The sequence below is a fragment of the Callorhinus ursinus genome, unplaced genomic scaffold, assembly GCF_003265705.2.
Source record: "Callorhinus ursinus isolate GAN/ISIS: 27379988/994484 unplaced genomic scaffold, GSC_fseal_2.0 scaffold9, whole genome shotgun sequence".
NCBI lineage: Eukaryota > Metazoa > Chordata > Mammalia > Carnivora > Otariidae > Callorhinus > Callorhinus ursinus.
The window spans coordinates 4,938,960-4,953,960 of record NW_027397071.1 but is presented as its reverse complement, the minus strand read 5'-3'; the positions used below and the strand labels follow the sequence as shown (position 1 = coordinate 4,953,960).

Below are 15,001 nucleotides of genomic sequence, written 5' to 3'. Positions count from 1 at the left end.
TGAGCTGTTTTTGCCTTCATTCCAGTCATCTGTGATGGATTTATTTGTTAGTTGTGGGCAGAGTTTGCTCCCTCTGTTGTTAGTGGGTCATTCTGGAGCCACCTTGGGCTTTTGCCAGAGATGTGGTAACACTGAACTGCTGGGTAGTTTCTCTGTGTTGTCCCCTAAGAAGTTTTCATTGGTGGGTGCAGCCTATGGTAAGACCAGGGGTCTGCCCCCAGCCCACTGCTGGGGCTGCAGATGGACTTGCATGTGTGGTTATCTTCCCCTCTCCCCAGGATAGGAGTCACTTTGGAGTGGTGTTGGTCCCTGCTGCGGCTGCTTGCACCATGCTAGGCTTGTGGCATCACTTTGGATGGGCTTTGGCCAAGGGTTTATTGGACGGGCAGGTCCACAGGAGAACACTGGGATGGAGTGTGCTGTGTTAGCAAGGTATGTGCAGCTCTGTTGTGGCGGGGGACCTAGAGCAGAGGCCTGGCAGGAGGGGGCAGTGTGTGCTGCTAGAAAGTTAGGTCGTGAGTCTTGGTGCCGCACTGGTTCCCACAAGTGTCCGTGTGTCTAGGCTGGGGGGGAATGATGCCTGCCAGCTCTTTTGTTCTTGGAAAAGTCTCCTAATAATCCCTACACCTCTAGCACACACTCTGAGATCAGTAAATAAATCTCCTGCCCATGTACTCCACGCATTTTTCAAACTGCTGCTTCTATGCTGTATTTCCGTGGGGCTGTTTGTTATGCTGTCTCTTTAAGGGTGGGGACTCAGTTTCCTATCACCCTCCCAGCTCTCCCAGAGCCATGCCTGCTAATTTTTAAAGTTCCAGGTGTTAAGCCCTGCTAATTCTAAGAACTCCGTAAATCATTCCCTTCTCATTTTCATACACATTCCCTGTGCCTGGTGTGCTTGGAGAGGTTCTGGTCTCCTCCCCTTTCCATTATGTTTCCTGGCCTATGGAGCTTATCCCTCCAAGGAATAGTCCTGCAGGTACCTTTTGTTCCCAATTGTGTCTCAACGCTTCATACCCTTTTGATGTGGCCTCTTCTCTACATTTAGCTGTGGAGAGTCTGTTTTTACACTTTCAGGTCCTTTTCAAGGTTATTTATACTGATGTGGGTGTATCTAATTGTATCTGTGGGATGAGGTGAGTTTAGGGGTCCTCCTCCTTTGCTATATTCCTTGGAAGTACACAACATGTATATTTTTTAAGTTTTCATTTAAATTCCAGTTAGTTTACATACAGTGTAATAGTTTCAGGTGTACAATATAGTGATTCAGCACTTCCATACAATAATCAGTGCTCATCACAACAAGTGTACTCTTCAATCCCCATCACCTATTTAACCCATCCGCTCACCCATTTCCCCTCTGGTAACCATCAGTTTGTTCTGTATAGTTAAGGGTCTGTTTTTTGGTTTGCTTCTTTCTCTTTTCTTTCCCTTTGCTAGTTTGTTTTGTTTCTTAAATTCCACATATGAGTATTTGTCTTTGACTTGTTTTGTTTAGCATAATACTCTGTAGCTCCATCTATATCATTGCAAATGGCAAGATTTCATTCTTTTTTATGGCTAATATTCCATTGTGTGTGTGTGTGTGTGTGTGTATCCATTCACCAGTCGATGGACACTTGTGCTGTTTCCGTAATTTGGTTATTGTAGATAATGCCACCATAAACGTCGAGGTGCATGTATCCCTTTGAATTAGTATTTTTGTATTCTTGGGTAAATGCCTAATGGTGCAATTGCTGGATTGTAGGGTAGTTCTATTTTTAACTTTTTGAGGAACCTCTATACTGTTTTCCAGAGTGGCCTTACCAGATTGCATTCCCACCAACAGTGCACAATGGCTCCCCTTTCTCCACATTCTTGCCAATACCTATTGTTTGTTATGTTGTTGATTTTAGCCATTCTGAGGGGTGTGAGGTGATATCTCATTGTAGTTTTGATTTGTATTTCTCTGATGATGAGTGATGTTGAGCATCTTTTCATGTGTCCAATGACCACCTGTATGTCTTCTCTGGAAAAATGTCTATTCATGTCTTTGCCCATTTTTTAACTGGATTATTTGTTTTTGGGTGTTGAGTTTTATAAGTTCTTTATAGATTTTGGATACTAACCCTTTATTGGATATGTCCTTTGAAAATACCTTCTCCTATTCTGTAGGTTACCATTTAGTTTTGTCAATTATTTCTTTCATTGTACAGAAGCTTTTTATTTTGATTAAGTCCCAGTAGTTTATTTTTGCTTCTCTTTCCTTTGTCTCAGGAGACATATCTAGAAAGAAGTTGCAATGGACAATGTCAAAGAGGTTACTGCGTGTGTTCTCCTCTAGGATTTTTATGGTTTCAGGTCTCATTTAGTTCTTTCATTCATTTTGAATATATTTTTTGTGTAGGTGTAAGAAAGTGGTCCAGTTTCATTCTTTTGCATGTTGCTGTTCAGTTTTCTCAGCACTGTTTGTTGAAGAGACTTTCCCCCACCCCCACTGGATATTCTTTCCTGCTTTGTTGAAGATTAGTTGACCATATAGTTGTGGGTTCATTTCTGGGTTTTCTCTTCTGTTCTTTTGATCTATGTGTCTATTTTTGTGCTAGTACCACACTCTTTTGATCACTACTGTTTGTTACAGAATTTGAAATCTGGAATTGTGATGCCTTCAGCTTTTCTTTTCTTTTTCAAGGAACATGTATTTTTAATCATAGTTGAAAGTTAATACATTTACTATGAACATCATTATGCCAATATGTTTGAAAAACTTAAAATGAAGTAGATTAACCAAAAAAAATCTCAAAAAAAATAATTTGCCTGGGTTGTCTTATTACAGAGATTGAATCAACAATTTAAAATCTCTTAACAAAGCAAACTTTAAACTCAGATGGTTTTATTTTATTTTTCAAAAATTTTATGTATTTATTTGACAGAGCAGGAAAGCACGAGCAGGGGGAGTGGCAGAGAGGGGTCCCTCCTCTGAGCAGGGACCCTGATGCGGAGCTGGATCCCAGGACTCTGGGAACATGACCTGAGCAGAAGGCAGTCGCTCAACCAAATAAGTCACCCAGGTGCCCCGAAACTCAGGTGGTTTTAGATGAGAGTTGTATATGTAGAAAATCTACAAGAATCTATAGATGAGTTAATACAATTATTAAATGTGTTTAATAATGTTGTTAGATATATGGTCATTACAGAGAAATCATTACTAGTTTTACAAATTTGCAACAAGCTATTAGAAAATATAATTTTAGGGGCTCCTGGGTGGCTTAGTGGTTAGGCATCTGACTCATGATCTCAGCTCAGGTCTTGATCTCAGGGTTGTGGGTTCAAGCCCTGCATTGGGCTCCACACTGGATGTGGAGCCTACATAAGAAAAAGAAAATATATTTTTAAAAATATATGATTTATGTGAAAATGCTGGGGTTTTTTTTCCAAATTGAGCTACATTTTCAGTTAAAATTTCACCAAGGATCTTTGTAGAACCTGACAAATTGGTTTTAAAATTGAAATGTAAGAGCAGTAGGCCAAGAATAACTAAGGCAGTTCTCAAGATGAACAAGGTGGAGTAAATGTGCCTGACCAGATATAAAGATTAATTGTGAAGCAAAGGTAATTAAGAGCATGGTATTGGCACAGAGGTAATCAAATGAGTTTAAAAGAAGAGAGAATCTAGGCAAAGATCCATGCATAAGTGGTAATTTTATATAATACGAGGGTAGTAGTATGGATATGTAGTGCTGGAACATTTGACTCTTCATATATAAAAATATGAAATTGTACCCCTACACTACATACAAAAATGAATTCCTCAGGGATGTAAATGTTAAAGGCAGGACTTCAAACTGTTTGAGAAAAATACAGAATATCTCTGTGGCCTGGTGGTTAAGAAAGATTTTCTAAGCAATGGAAGAAATACAATCATGTTTGAAAATATTGATAAATTCACATATGCTGTAATTAATAATTTTTGCTTCTTTAGAAAGCAAAGAGACAAACCTAATATTGGGAGAAATATCTATTATACATATATAATGAACAAAGTATTAGAATCTATCATTAATAAAGAATTTCTATAAATCATTAAGATGAAGCAACCAGATAGATAAATGAAAGACCTGAATAGAAATTTCATAGAATAGAAAACATGAAGAATTAAACATAAAATTTTTAGGAAAATACAAATGACAAAACTTCAGTCAAAGTACTTTTGACTGTTACTATCAACTGTTGGTGAGGTTGTGAAGCAGGCAAAACTAACACGCTGTTGCTGGGAATTTAAATTGATACGTGTACTTTGTGGCAAATAACGTCATTATCTTGTAAAGTTGAACATGCGACCTGCTCTATGACCAATTTGAATTCTAGGTATATACTACGAAGAAATATTATACATTTGTACCAGGAGATATTTACAAGAACATTTATAGCATTATTGTGTGTATTGTCCCCAAGTTTGATACAATTCTCAGTGTATGAACAATTGAATACATAAATAAACCACAGGATATTCATACAGTAGAACACTGCTTAGCATCGAAAATTAACTATATTTACACTCATCTGAAATAAACTGCTGAATGAAAAATGCAAGATAGAAAAATAAACATACAATGAAAACATTTATATAAAGTTCAAAAACAAACTCTGAAATATATATAATTATTCAGTAGAACTATAAAGAAGAGCAAGGGAAAAATGAATATTAAGAATATTTGTTACATTTGAGGGACAGAAGGGGAAGACTAATGAAGAGAAGCACCCAGAAGTATTTATCAATATTGATAATATGCTGTGTCTTAAAATTGGTGGTTGATTCATGAGTATAGAGTAGAGTCTGATTCTTTGTTAAATTACCTATGCCTCCCTTCCCCAATTCCTATCCCTCCCATATATGTATCCCTACTCCTCAATGCTAATTCAGCTCTATGGTAATAAGTGATTCTAGAGGGTGGGTGCCAATTAAGATTTCTCTTTCTTTCAATAATTTCTATATTTGAGTCATGTCTACATGACTCAGTAAATTTTTGTGCAAAACATGAAAACAATAGAAATTAAAGATATTCTTTATAGAAAATCTCTCCAAGACTATGCTTTTTCATGAAATCTACTTTATTTTTCTCATTTGCTTATGCTTTTAGTGTCATATATAGAATCCATTGCTAGATCCATGAATGTTAACTCCTATTTTTTTCTAAGAGTTTTATAATTTTAGCTATTACATTTAGATCTTTAATCTATTTTGAGTTAATTTTTTTATATGGTATGAGCTTAAGGGTCCAACTTACTCCTTTACATGTGAATATCAGTTGTCTCAGCAACATTTGTTAGAGTATTCTTTCCCAATTGAATTGTCTTGTTATTCTTATTGAAAATAAATTGACCATTTATGGCTTTATTTCTGGATTCCCAATTCTATTGCCTTGATCTATATGTTACCTTATGTCAGTATCACAGTTTTGATTATGGTATATTTGTAATAAATTTTATTACAAATGATTACAAATTCTAAATTAAAGGTTATGTGTCCTCCAACACCCTTCTTTTTCAAGATTGTTTTGGCTACTCAGGGTCCCTTGTAATTCCATATAACTTTAGGATCAGCTTCTCTATTTCTGACAAAAGATAGTTGGAATGTTGGTAGAAATTTCATTGAATGCATCAAAGGACAGTATCAAGAGAGAGAAAGGCAACCCACAAGATGGGAGAAAATATTAGTAATATATTTGGTAATGATCTGGTATCCGGAATATATAAAGATCACTTATAATTCAACAACAAAAGTCAATCACAGAAGGACAGATGCTTCATGTTTCCACTTTTATGAGGTATGAGTGAAACTTACAGAAGCAGAGATTAGAATGGAGATTAGAATGGGTAAGGGGGAGGGGGAAATGGAGACTTCTTCAACTTGTATAAGGTTTCCAGTTATGTAAGATAAATTAGTTTTAGAGGTCTGCTGTACAGCACAGTACCTGAAGTCAACAGTACTGTATTGTGAACTTATAAATTTGTGAAGAGGATAGATCTCATGTTAAAGTGTTTTTATGGTAGAAAACAAGGGGCTAGAAGGAAACTTTCTGAGGGGATGGATTATGTATATTAATTGTGGTGATGGTTTCATGGTGTATGCATATGTCTAAACTCATCAAATTGTGTACATTAAATATGTATAGTTTTTTTGTGTATATCCGTTACACCTCAATAAAGCTGTTTTTAAAAAAGAATACACTTTTTCTTCGAATCACATTGGTATTCTATCCAAATGGAATAGTCACTGTAATAAAACCTAAACCTGAGACCAAATAATTTAAATATTGCTGAGAAATTGCATTAAAAATAAAAATATGGCTGCTTTTAAAATATTACTTGTCAGGACTAAATATGTATTTTAGGGGTTTTGTGAAAAATCACATCTCACCATATGAAAAATGTAAGGAAAATGATCCAGCCATAATTTCAATGAATAAGTAATGTTTTAAGACTCACGAAACCACAAAATGAATACAGAATATTTTCAAGTAATCCACAACATTTACTAATGTTAATGTTATTTTCTTTACTCAAAGGTCAGTAAATTAGAATTAGAACTAGAAGGTACCAAGCAGAAATTTAAAGAAATGACTGACAACTATCAAAAAGAAATTGAGGACAAAAAGATATCAGAAGAAAATCTTTTGGAAGAGGTAGGAAAAACTAAATATTTTGAAAATTTGTTATATTAAAACTCTGTATTTGTTTATTAGCATTTTAAGAGAAAAGCAACTCTTAATCTTTAAGTTACGATTTTTAAAAGATTTAATAAATTTATATGAGATGGTTAATTAGTTTTATAGAAGCTTAAAAGTATCTTTGTTATTCTAAGTATTTGAGTTTATGTATGTATTATTTTGAAAAGATTAAGTGGTCATTACAGTGTTATACTATCATCTTACTTGATAGAACACCCTAAAATAAACCAAAACAGTAATGCATTTTTTTGCTTGGCTTTCCTAATTTCCTGGTGTTTGATTTCTGCATTTTATGTAAGCAGTATATATGGTCTTAGCATTTAAGTTAAATTTGTTTTTTGTTCATTAATTTTAAGAAATACTTTACTTGATAGGTTGAGAAAGCAAAAGTAATAGCTGATGAAGCTGTAAAATTACAGAAAGAAATTGATATACGATGTCAACATAAAATAGCTGAAATGGTAGCACTTATGGAAAAACATAAGGTAACGTGTGTGTGATGAGAACTATTAATTAGAGCCATACTTATGCATAAAGATGGTGAAATCAAGATAGCATTCTGATTTGTCAGAAAATTATGCAATAATGACTGATTAGAGCTAGAATACTCTTGATCTCCCGTCTCTCTAAGTTCAGGTCTTGACCACGCGAAGCTGAGTTTGGGTGTCACTTCCTTAAGAATATCTCTCCTTGTCATCTATTATGTATGGAAGTAATCCTTTTTCTTCTGAATTTTCCTGGTACACTCTTACAGCACTTTCCACCTTATATTTATTTAAGTACATCCCCAGAATATGTATCTGGTAAAGGATATAAATATACCTTTATGTATGTCTAACACACGTTAGGCTAAACAAATTTTTATCAGTGGTATAAATAGATGAAAGAATTAATGTTTGTTGTGTTTGTGAGTATGTTTATTTTTTGTTGTTTTAAAAGTAATCATTCTGTTGTGGAATTCAGCTTTATTCCCATCAATATCTGGAGAGAAGAGGTGGGCTATACCTACCTATTCATCTTTAAAATTGTTGGTGGGATTTAATATATGAGGTAATCAATGAGGGTTAAAAAGTATTTTAATAAATATTAACAAAATTCATAAAAATATTATGAACTGATAGATTTAAACATATTTGGTATGTCTCAAGCCAGTCTAATCCTTGACACTCAAATTGTTCCTCTTTTGGCCAGTGGGAGGCTCTTCAAACTAGCTAGCCAGTCCTTTTGACTTGACCCTAACAAACTCTGACAGCTTTTTGGCTATTATGATAAAATGTTCAAGACTCATCTTGTATTTCCTGCCCCAGATCTGGAATCGGTAACTTTTCTAAGAGGTCTTGGTGTTTCTAGCCTATATTTAAATTATGAAATTCAACATTTTCAATTAAAAATAATTTGTTCTTGTATTTGATTATTTTCAAGACTGCTTTCTATGTTTTATTGTTTATGTTATTTGAATAAAAATGACTTGAAAAATCAGAAAAAAGCTCAAATATATATGTCACTGAATTCATTGACATTTTCTGTGAATATTAAATGCATAAGGATACCAGTGTTATTAAAACATAATTTATTTGTGTTCTAATATACCTAAAATATTTTCTCTATTTATTGTAGCACCAATATGATAAAATAGTTGAAGAAAGAGACTCAGAACTAGGACTTTATAAAAGCAAAGAACAAGAACAGTCATCAATGAAAGCATCTTTGGTGAGATACAGAACAAATAGCAGTAAAGCCAGTTTTCATATCAGCATGGCTGGTGGTAAAGAATAATATTAAATAAAACCATAATTTTTGAGCTGTAGGATCAAAGAATTTTAGATTTAAAAAAGATCTTACAGGTTTTATGGTTAAATGGTTTTCCAATTTTATTTTCTGAAATGGTAGAATAAACTTTTTTTCAAATGAATAAATACAAACTCCAGTTACAAATAAATTTGGAGCTCTGATAGAGATTAGGAGAGGAGGAATGGGATAGATTGGGAGAAGGTGAGGAGGAGAGAGATATACATAGTGTTAAATATTTCTTTATAGAAAACTACAAAAAATTTGTCTAAATGAAATCTTTAGTCATGTTCAACTAGCAGCCTTCATATCAGTAGACTTCTAAGTGAGCACTGGGTGTTATACACAACTAGTGAATCGTTGAACACTACATCAAAAACTAATGATGTAATATATGTTGGCTAATTGAACATAATAAAAAAATAAATCTATATTTTATGAGTGAATTTATTTCTCTGTAAAACTAAATATATGTGAAACAGCATTTTCACTGTTTTGAGAAATGTATGGATACACTATAAATTTCATGTTTTTTTTTTTTTTTTAGGAGTCTGAATTGTTTACTCTCAAAAATGAACTTTTGTCTGTTAAGAAACAACTTGAAATAGAAAAAGAAGAAAAGGTAGGTTTTGTGGCATTATAGATAAAGTAACTAATAACATGTGCAACTGTCTGGGTTTTTTTAATTTAAAATTTTTTACTGAAGTATAACTGCCACTTTGTTTTTATAAACATGTCATATTAGAAAATATATTTGGGTAACTATGATTAAAACATATAGTTTTTCCCCCATTAGCTTTTTTTCAGAAGTATGTAGTGTATTCCTTTGTTTAAATATTGAACATATATATGTTACAAATTTAAGTTATGCAGCATGATTTGACCTGTATATATTGTGAAATGATGACCATAGCACATTTAGTTAATATCCATCATTTCACAAAAATGCAAAAAAGAAAAAAAATGTTCTTTTCCTTGTGATGAGAACTCTTAGCATTTACTCTCTTAACTCTCAGATATACCATATAGCAATGTTAACTATAGTCATTGTGTTGTAAATTACATCCTTAGTACTTATTTATGTTATAACTTGAAGTTTGTACTTTGACCACCTTTATTTGATTCCCCAACCCCCACACCTCTGCCCCTGGTAATCACAAATCTGATCTCTTTTTCTATGAGTTCTTTTTTTAATTTTAGATTCAACATATAAATAAACACATACAAGTATTTGTCTTTTTCTGTCTGACTTAAGTCATTTAGCATAATGCTCTCAAGATCCATTCATGTTATTGCAAATGGCAGGATTTCCTTCTCTTTATGGCTGAATAATATTTCATTTTGTGTGTGTATGTATGTGTATCACGCTTACTTTATCCATTAATCTGTTGGTATCACTTAGGTTGTTTCTTTATCTTGGCTATTGGAAATAATGCTGTAGTGAACATGTGGGTGCAGATATCTCTTCAGCATAGTGTTTTTGTTTCTTTTGGATATATTCCCAGAAGTGGAATTACTGAACCATATGGTAGTTTTATTATTAATTTTTTGAAGAACCTCATACTGCTTTCTATAGTGGCTGTACCAGTTTATAATCCCACCAACAGTGCAAAAGGGTTTTCTTTCCTTTTTTTGTTTTTGTTTTTTGTTGTTGTTGTTGTTTTAAGTTTTTATTTATATTCTAGTTAACATGTAGTGTTATGTGGGTTTCAGGAATAGAATTTAGTGGGGTGCCTGGTGGCTCAGATGGTTAAGCGTCTGCCTTCGGCTCAGGTCAGGATCCCAGGGTCCTGGGATCGAGCCCCACATCGGGCTCCCTGCTCACTGGGGAGTCTGCTTCTCCCTCTCTCTCTCTCCTGCTCCCCTTGCTGTGCTCTCCCTCTTGTCTTACAAACAAATAGATAAAATGTTTTTAAAAAATAAAAAGAAAAGAAAAAGGAATAGAATTTAGTGATTCATCACTTACATATAACACCCACTGCTCATCACAAGTGCCCTTAATACATATCATCCATTTAGCCCATTCCCAACCCACCTCCACTCCAGCAACTGTCAGTTTGTTTTCTGTAGTTAAAAGTCTGTTTTATGGTATACCTCTGTTTTCTTCCCCCCTATGTTCATCTGTTTTATTTCCTAAATTCCACATATGAGTGAAATCATATGGTATTTGTCTTTCTCTGAGTGACTTATTTTGCTTAGCATAATACACTCTTGCAAATGGCAAGATTTCATTCTTTTTGATGGCTGAGTAATATTCCATTGTGTGTGTGTGTGTGTGTGTGTGTGTGTGTGTGTGTACACACACACACACACACAACATCTTCTTTATCCATTCATCAGCTGATGGACACTAGGGCTGTTTCCATAATTTGGCTATTGTTGATAGTGCTGCTATAAACATCAGGGTGCATATATGTCTCTTCAAATCCGCATTTTTGTTTCCTTTGGGTAAATACATAGTAGTACAATTGCTGGATCATAGGATAGATCTATTTTTAACTTTTTGAGGGACCTCTTTACTGTTTTCCAGAGTGGCTCTACCAGTTTGCATTCCCATCAACAGTGTAAGAGTGTTCCCCTTTCTCTGTATCCTCACCAACATCTGTGGTTTCCTGTGTTAATTTTAGCCATCCTGACAGGTGTGAGGTGATATCTTATTGTAGTTTTGATTTGCCTTTCCTTGATGATGAGTGATGTTGAGCATCTTTTCATGTGTCTGTTAGCTATCTGGATGTCTTCTTTGGAAAAACGTCTATTCATGTCTTCTGCCCATTTTTTAACTGGATCATTTGTTTCTGGGGTGTTGAATTTGTAAGTTCTTTATAGATTTTGGATACTAGCCTTTTATCTGATATGTCATTTGCAAATATCTTCTCCCATTCCATAGGCTGGCTTTTAGTTTTGTTAATTGTTTCCTTCACTGTGTAGAAGCTTTATATCTTGATGAAGTCTCAATAGTTCAGTTTTGCTTTTGTTTCTCTTGCCTCCAGCAACGTGTCTAGTAAGATGTTGCTATGGCTGAGGTCAAAGAGGTTGCTACCTGTATTCTCCTCTAGGATTCTGATAGTTTCCTGTCTTACATTTAGGTTTTTCATTCATTTTGAATTTATTTTTGTGTATAGTGTAAGAAAGTTGTCCAATTTCATTCTTCTGCATGTTGCTGTCCAGTTTTCCCAACACCATTTGTTGAAGAGATTGTCTTTTTTCCATTGGATATTCTTAACTGCTTTGTCGAAGATTAGTTGACCATATGGTTGTGGGTCCATTTCTGGCTTTTCTGTTCTGTTCCATTGATCTATGTATCTGTTTTTGTGCCAGTACCATACTGTCTTGATGACTACCGCTTTTTAATATAGCTTGAACTCTGAAATTGTGATGCTTCCAGCTTTGCTTTTCTTTTTCAAGATTGCTTTGGCTGTTGGGGTGTTGTGGTTCCATACAAATTTTAGGATTGTTTGTTCTAGCTCTGTGACAAATGCTGATGGTATTTTGATAGGGATTGCATTAAATGTATAGATTGCTCTGGGTAGTATAGACATTTTAACAATATTTGCTCTTCCAACTCATGAGCAAGGAATGTATTTCCATTTCTTTGTGTCATCTTCAGGTTCTTTCATAATGTTCAGAGTATAGATCTTTTACCTCTTTGGTTAGGTTTATTCCTAGGTATCTTCTTGTTTTTGGTGCAATTATAAATGGGATCAATTCCTTGATTTCTCTTTTTGCTATTTCATTTTTGGTGTGTAGAAATGCAGCATATTTCTCTACACTGATTTTTATATCCTTTGACTTTACTGAATTCGTGTATCAGTCCTAGCAATTTTTTGGTGGAGTCTTTTGGGTTTTCTGCATAGAGTATTCTGTCTTCTGTGAATAGTGTAAGTTTGACTTCTTCCTTGCCAATTTGGATGCCTTTTATTTTGTTGTTGTTGTTGTCTGATTACTGAGGCTAGGACTTCTAGTACTATGTTAAATAACAATGGTGAGAGTGGACATCGCTGTCTTGTTCCTGACTGTAGAGGAAAAGCTCTGAGGTTTTCCCCATTGAGGATGATATTAGCTGTGGGTCGTTCATATATAGCCTTTATGATGTTGAGGTATATTCCCTCTACCCCTACCTTTTCGAGGGTTTTTATCAGGAATGGATGCTGTACTTTGTCAAATGCTCTTTCCACATCTATTGAGGGGATCATATGGTTCTTATCCTTTCTTTTATTAATGTGTATCACATTGATTGATTTGCAAATATAGAACCACCCTTGCAGCCCAGTTAATCATGGTGAATGATTCTTTTAATGTACTATTGGATTCGATTTGATAGTATCTTGTTGAGAATTTTTGCATCCATGTTCATCAGGGATATTGGCCTATAATTTTTTAGTGGGGTCCTTGGTTTTGAAATCAAGGTAATGCTGGCCTTGTAGAATGAGTTTGGAAGTTTTCCTTCCTTTTTAATTTTTTGGGACAGTTTGAGAAGAATAGATATTAACTTTTCTTTAAATGTCTTGTGGAATTTCCCTGGGAAGCCATCTGGCCCTGGACTTTGTGTGTTGGGAGATTTTTGATTATTGATTCAGTTTCTTTGCTAGTTATCAGTCTGTTCAAATTTTCTATTTATTCCTGTTTCAGGTTTGGTAGTTGATATATTTCTGGGATTTTATCAATTTCTTCCAGATTGCCCAATCTGTTGGCATATAATTTTTCACAATATTCTCTTATAATTGTATTTCTGTGGTGTTGGTTGTGATCTCCCCTCTTTCATTGGTGATTTTATTTATTTGGGTCCTTTCTGTTTTCTTTTTGTTAGGTCTGGGTAGGGGTTTATCAGTTTTATTAATTCTTTCAACAATCAGCTCCTAGTTTTATTGATCTGTTCTACTGGGTTTTTTGTTGTTGTTGTTTCTCTATCATTTATTTCAGCTCTAATCTTTATTATTTCCCTTCTGCTGGTTGTGGGCTTCATTTGTTCTTTTTTTTGGTTCCTTTAGGTGTAAGGTTAGGTTGTTTTGAGATTTTTCCTCTTGAGGTAAGACTGTATTGCTATATACTTCCCTCTTATTGACCACTTGGCTGCATCCCAAAGGTTTTGGACCATCATGTTTTCATTTTCATTTGTTTCCATGTATTTTTTTTTTATTTCTTCCTTAATTTCTTGGTTAACCCATTCATTCTTTAGTAAAATGTTCTTCAACCTCCATGTATTTGTGGTCTTTCCAAATTTTTTCTTGTGGTTGACTTCAAGTTTCATAGTGCTGTAATCAGAAAATATGCATGGTATGATCTCAGTCTTTATTTGTGACCCAGTATGTGATCTGTTCTGGAGAATGTCCCATGTGCACCCAAAAAGAATGTGTATTCTGCCACTTTAGGATGAAATGCTCTCTCTATATATCTGTTTAGTCCATCTGATTCAATGTGTCATTCAAAGCCATTGTTTCCAAGCTATTGTTTCCTTGTTGATTTTTCTGCTTAGATGATCTGTCTGTTGCTGTAAGTTCAAGTCCCCTACTATTATTGTATTATCAGTGAGTTCCTTTATGTTTGTTATTAATTGATTTATATATTTAGGTGCTCCCAAGTGGGGGGCATAAATATTTACAATTGTTAAATCTTCTTGTTGGATTGTCCCCTTTGTTAATGTATAGTGCCCTTCTTCATCTCTTGTTATAGTCTTTGGTTTAAAATCTAGTTTGTCTGATATAAGTATGGCTATTCCAGCTTTCTTTTGACATTCATTAGCATGATAAATGGTTTTCCATCCCCTTGCTTTCCATCTACAGGTGTTTTTAGGTCTAAAATGAGTCTCTTGTCGGCAGCATATAGATGAACTTGTTTTGTTGTTGTTGTTTTTAATCCATTCTGATATCCTATGTCTTTTGATTGGAGCATTTAGTCCCTTTACATTCAAAGTGATTATTGATAGATATGAATTTAATGCCATTGTATTACTTGTTAAGTCATCGTTTCTGGAGATTTTCTCTATTCCTTTTTTTTTTTTTTTAAGATTTCATTTATTTTGAGAGAGAGAGCAACAGAGAGAGAGGGAGGGAGAGAGATTGAGTGGTGAGGGGGGCAGGAGAGACCATCTCAAGCAGACTCCATGCTAAGCATGGATCCTGATGCAGGGCTTGATCCCACGACTGTGAGATCATGATCTAAGCCGAAATCAAGATCTTGTCTGACAGTCAACTGACTGAACCACCCAGGCACCCCTTCTCTTTTCCTTTCTAGTCTATTGCTTTTGGTCTTTCTTCCCCACTCAAGAATTCCCTTTAATATTTCTTGCAGGACTGGTTTAGGGGTCATGAACTCCGTTAGTTTTTGTCAGAGAAACTCTTTATTGCAGCATTGGCAGAAAGTACACAATAGAAGTCTCCTTCTATTCTGAATGACAACCTTGCTAGATAGAGTATTCTTGGCTGCATATTTTTACCATTCAGCAGGTTGAATATATCATGCCATTCTCTTTTGGCCTGCTAGGTTTCTGTGGACAGATCTGCAAA

At 34.6% G+C, this 15,001-nt stretch overlaps 1 protein-coding gene across 10 annotated transcripts in view; it reads left to right on the top strand.

Annotated features, from left to right (window-relative positions):
* Nucleotides 1-15,001, top strand: part of SYCP1 (synaptonemal complex protein 1) — a 131,310-nt gene that overhangs the window by 90,767 nt on the left and 25,542 nt on the right. For all 10 annotated transcript variants that reach the window (XM_073896090.1, XM_073896086.1, XM_073896085.1 and 7 more), the window contains 4 exons: nucleotides 6,549-6,665; nucleotides 7,085-7,195; nucleotides 8,328-8,420; nucleotides 9,046-9,120. In XM_073896090.1, coding sequence (XP_073752191.1) covers nucleotides 6,549-6,665; nucleotides 7,085-7,195; nucleotides 8,328-8,420; nucleotides 9,046-9,120 — 396 coding nt within the window. The remainder of the gene's footprint in view (nucleotides 1-6,548; nucleotides 6,666-7,084; nucleotides 7,196-8,327; nucleotides 8,421-9,045; nucleotides 9,121-15,001) is intronic.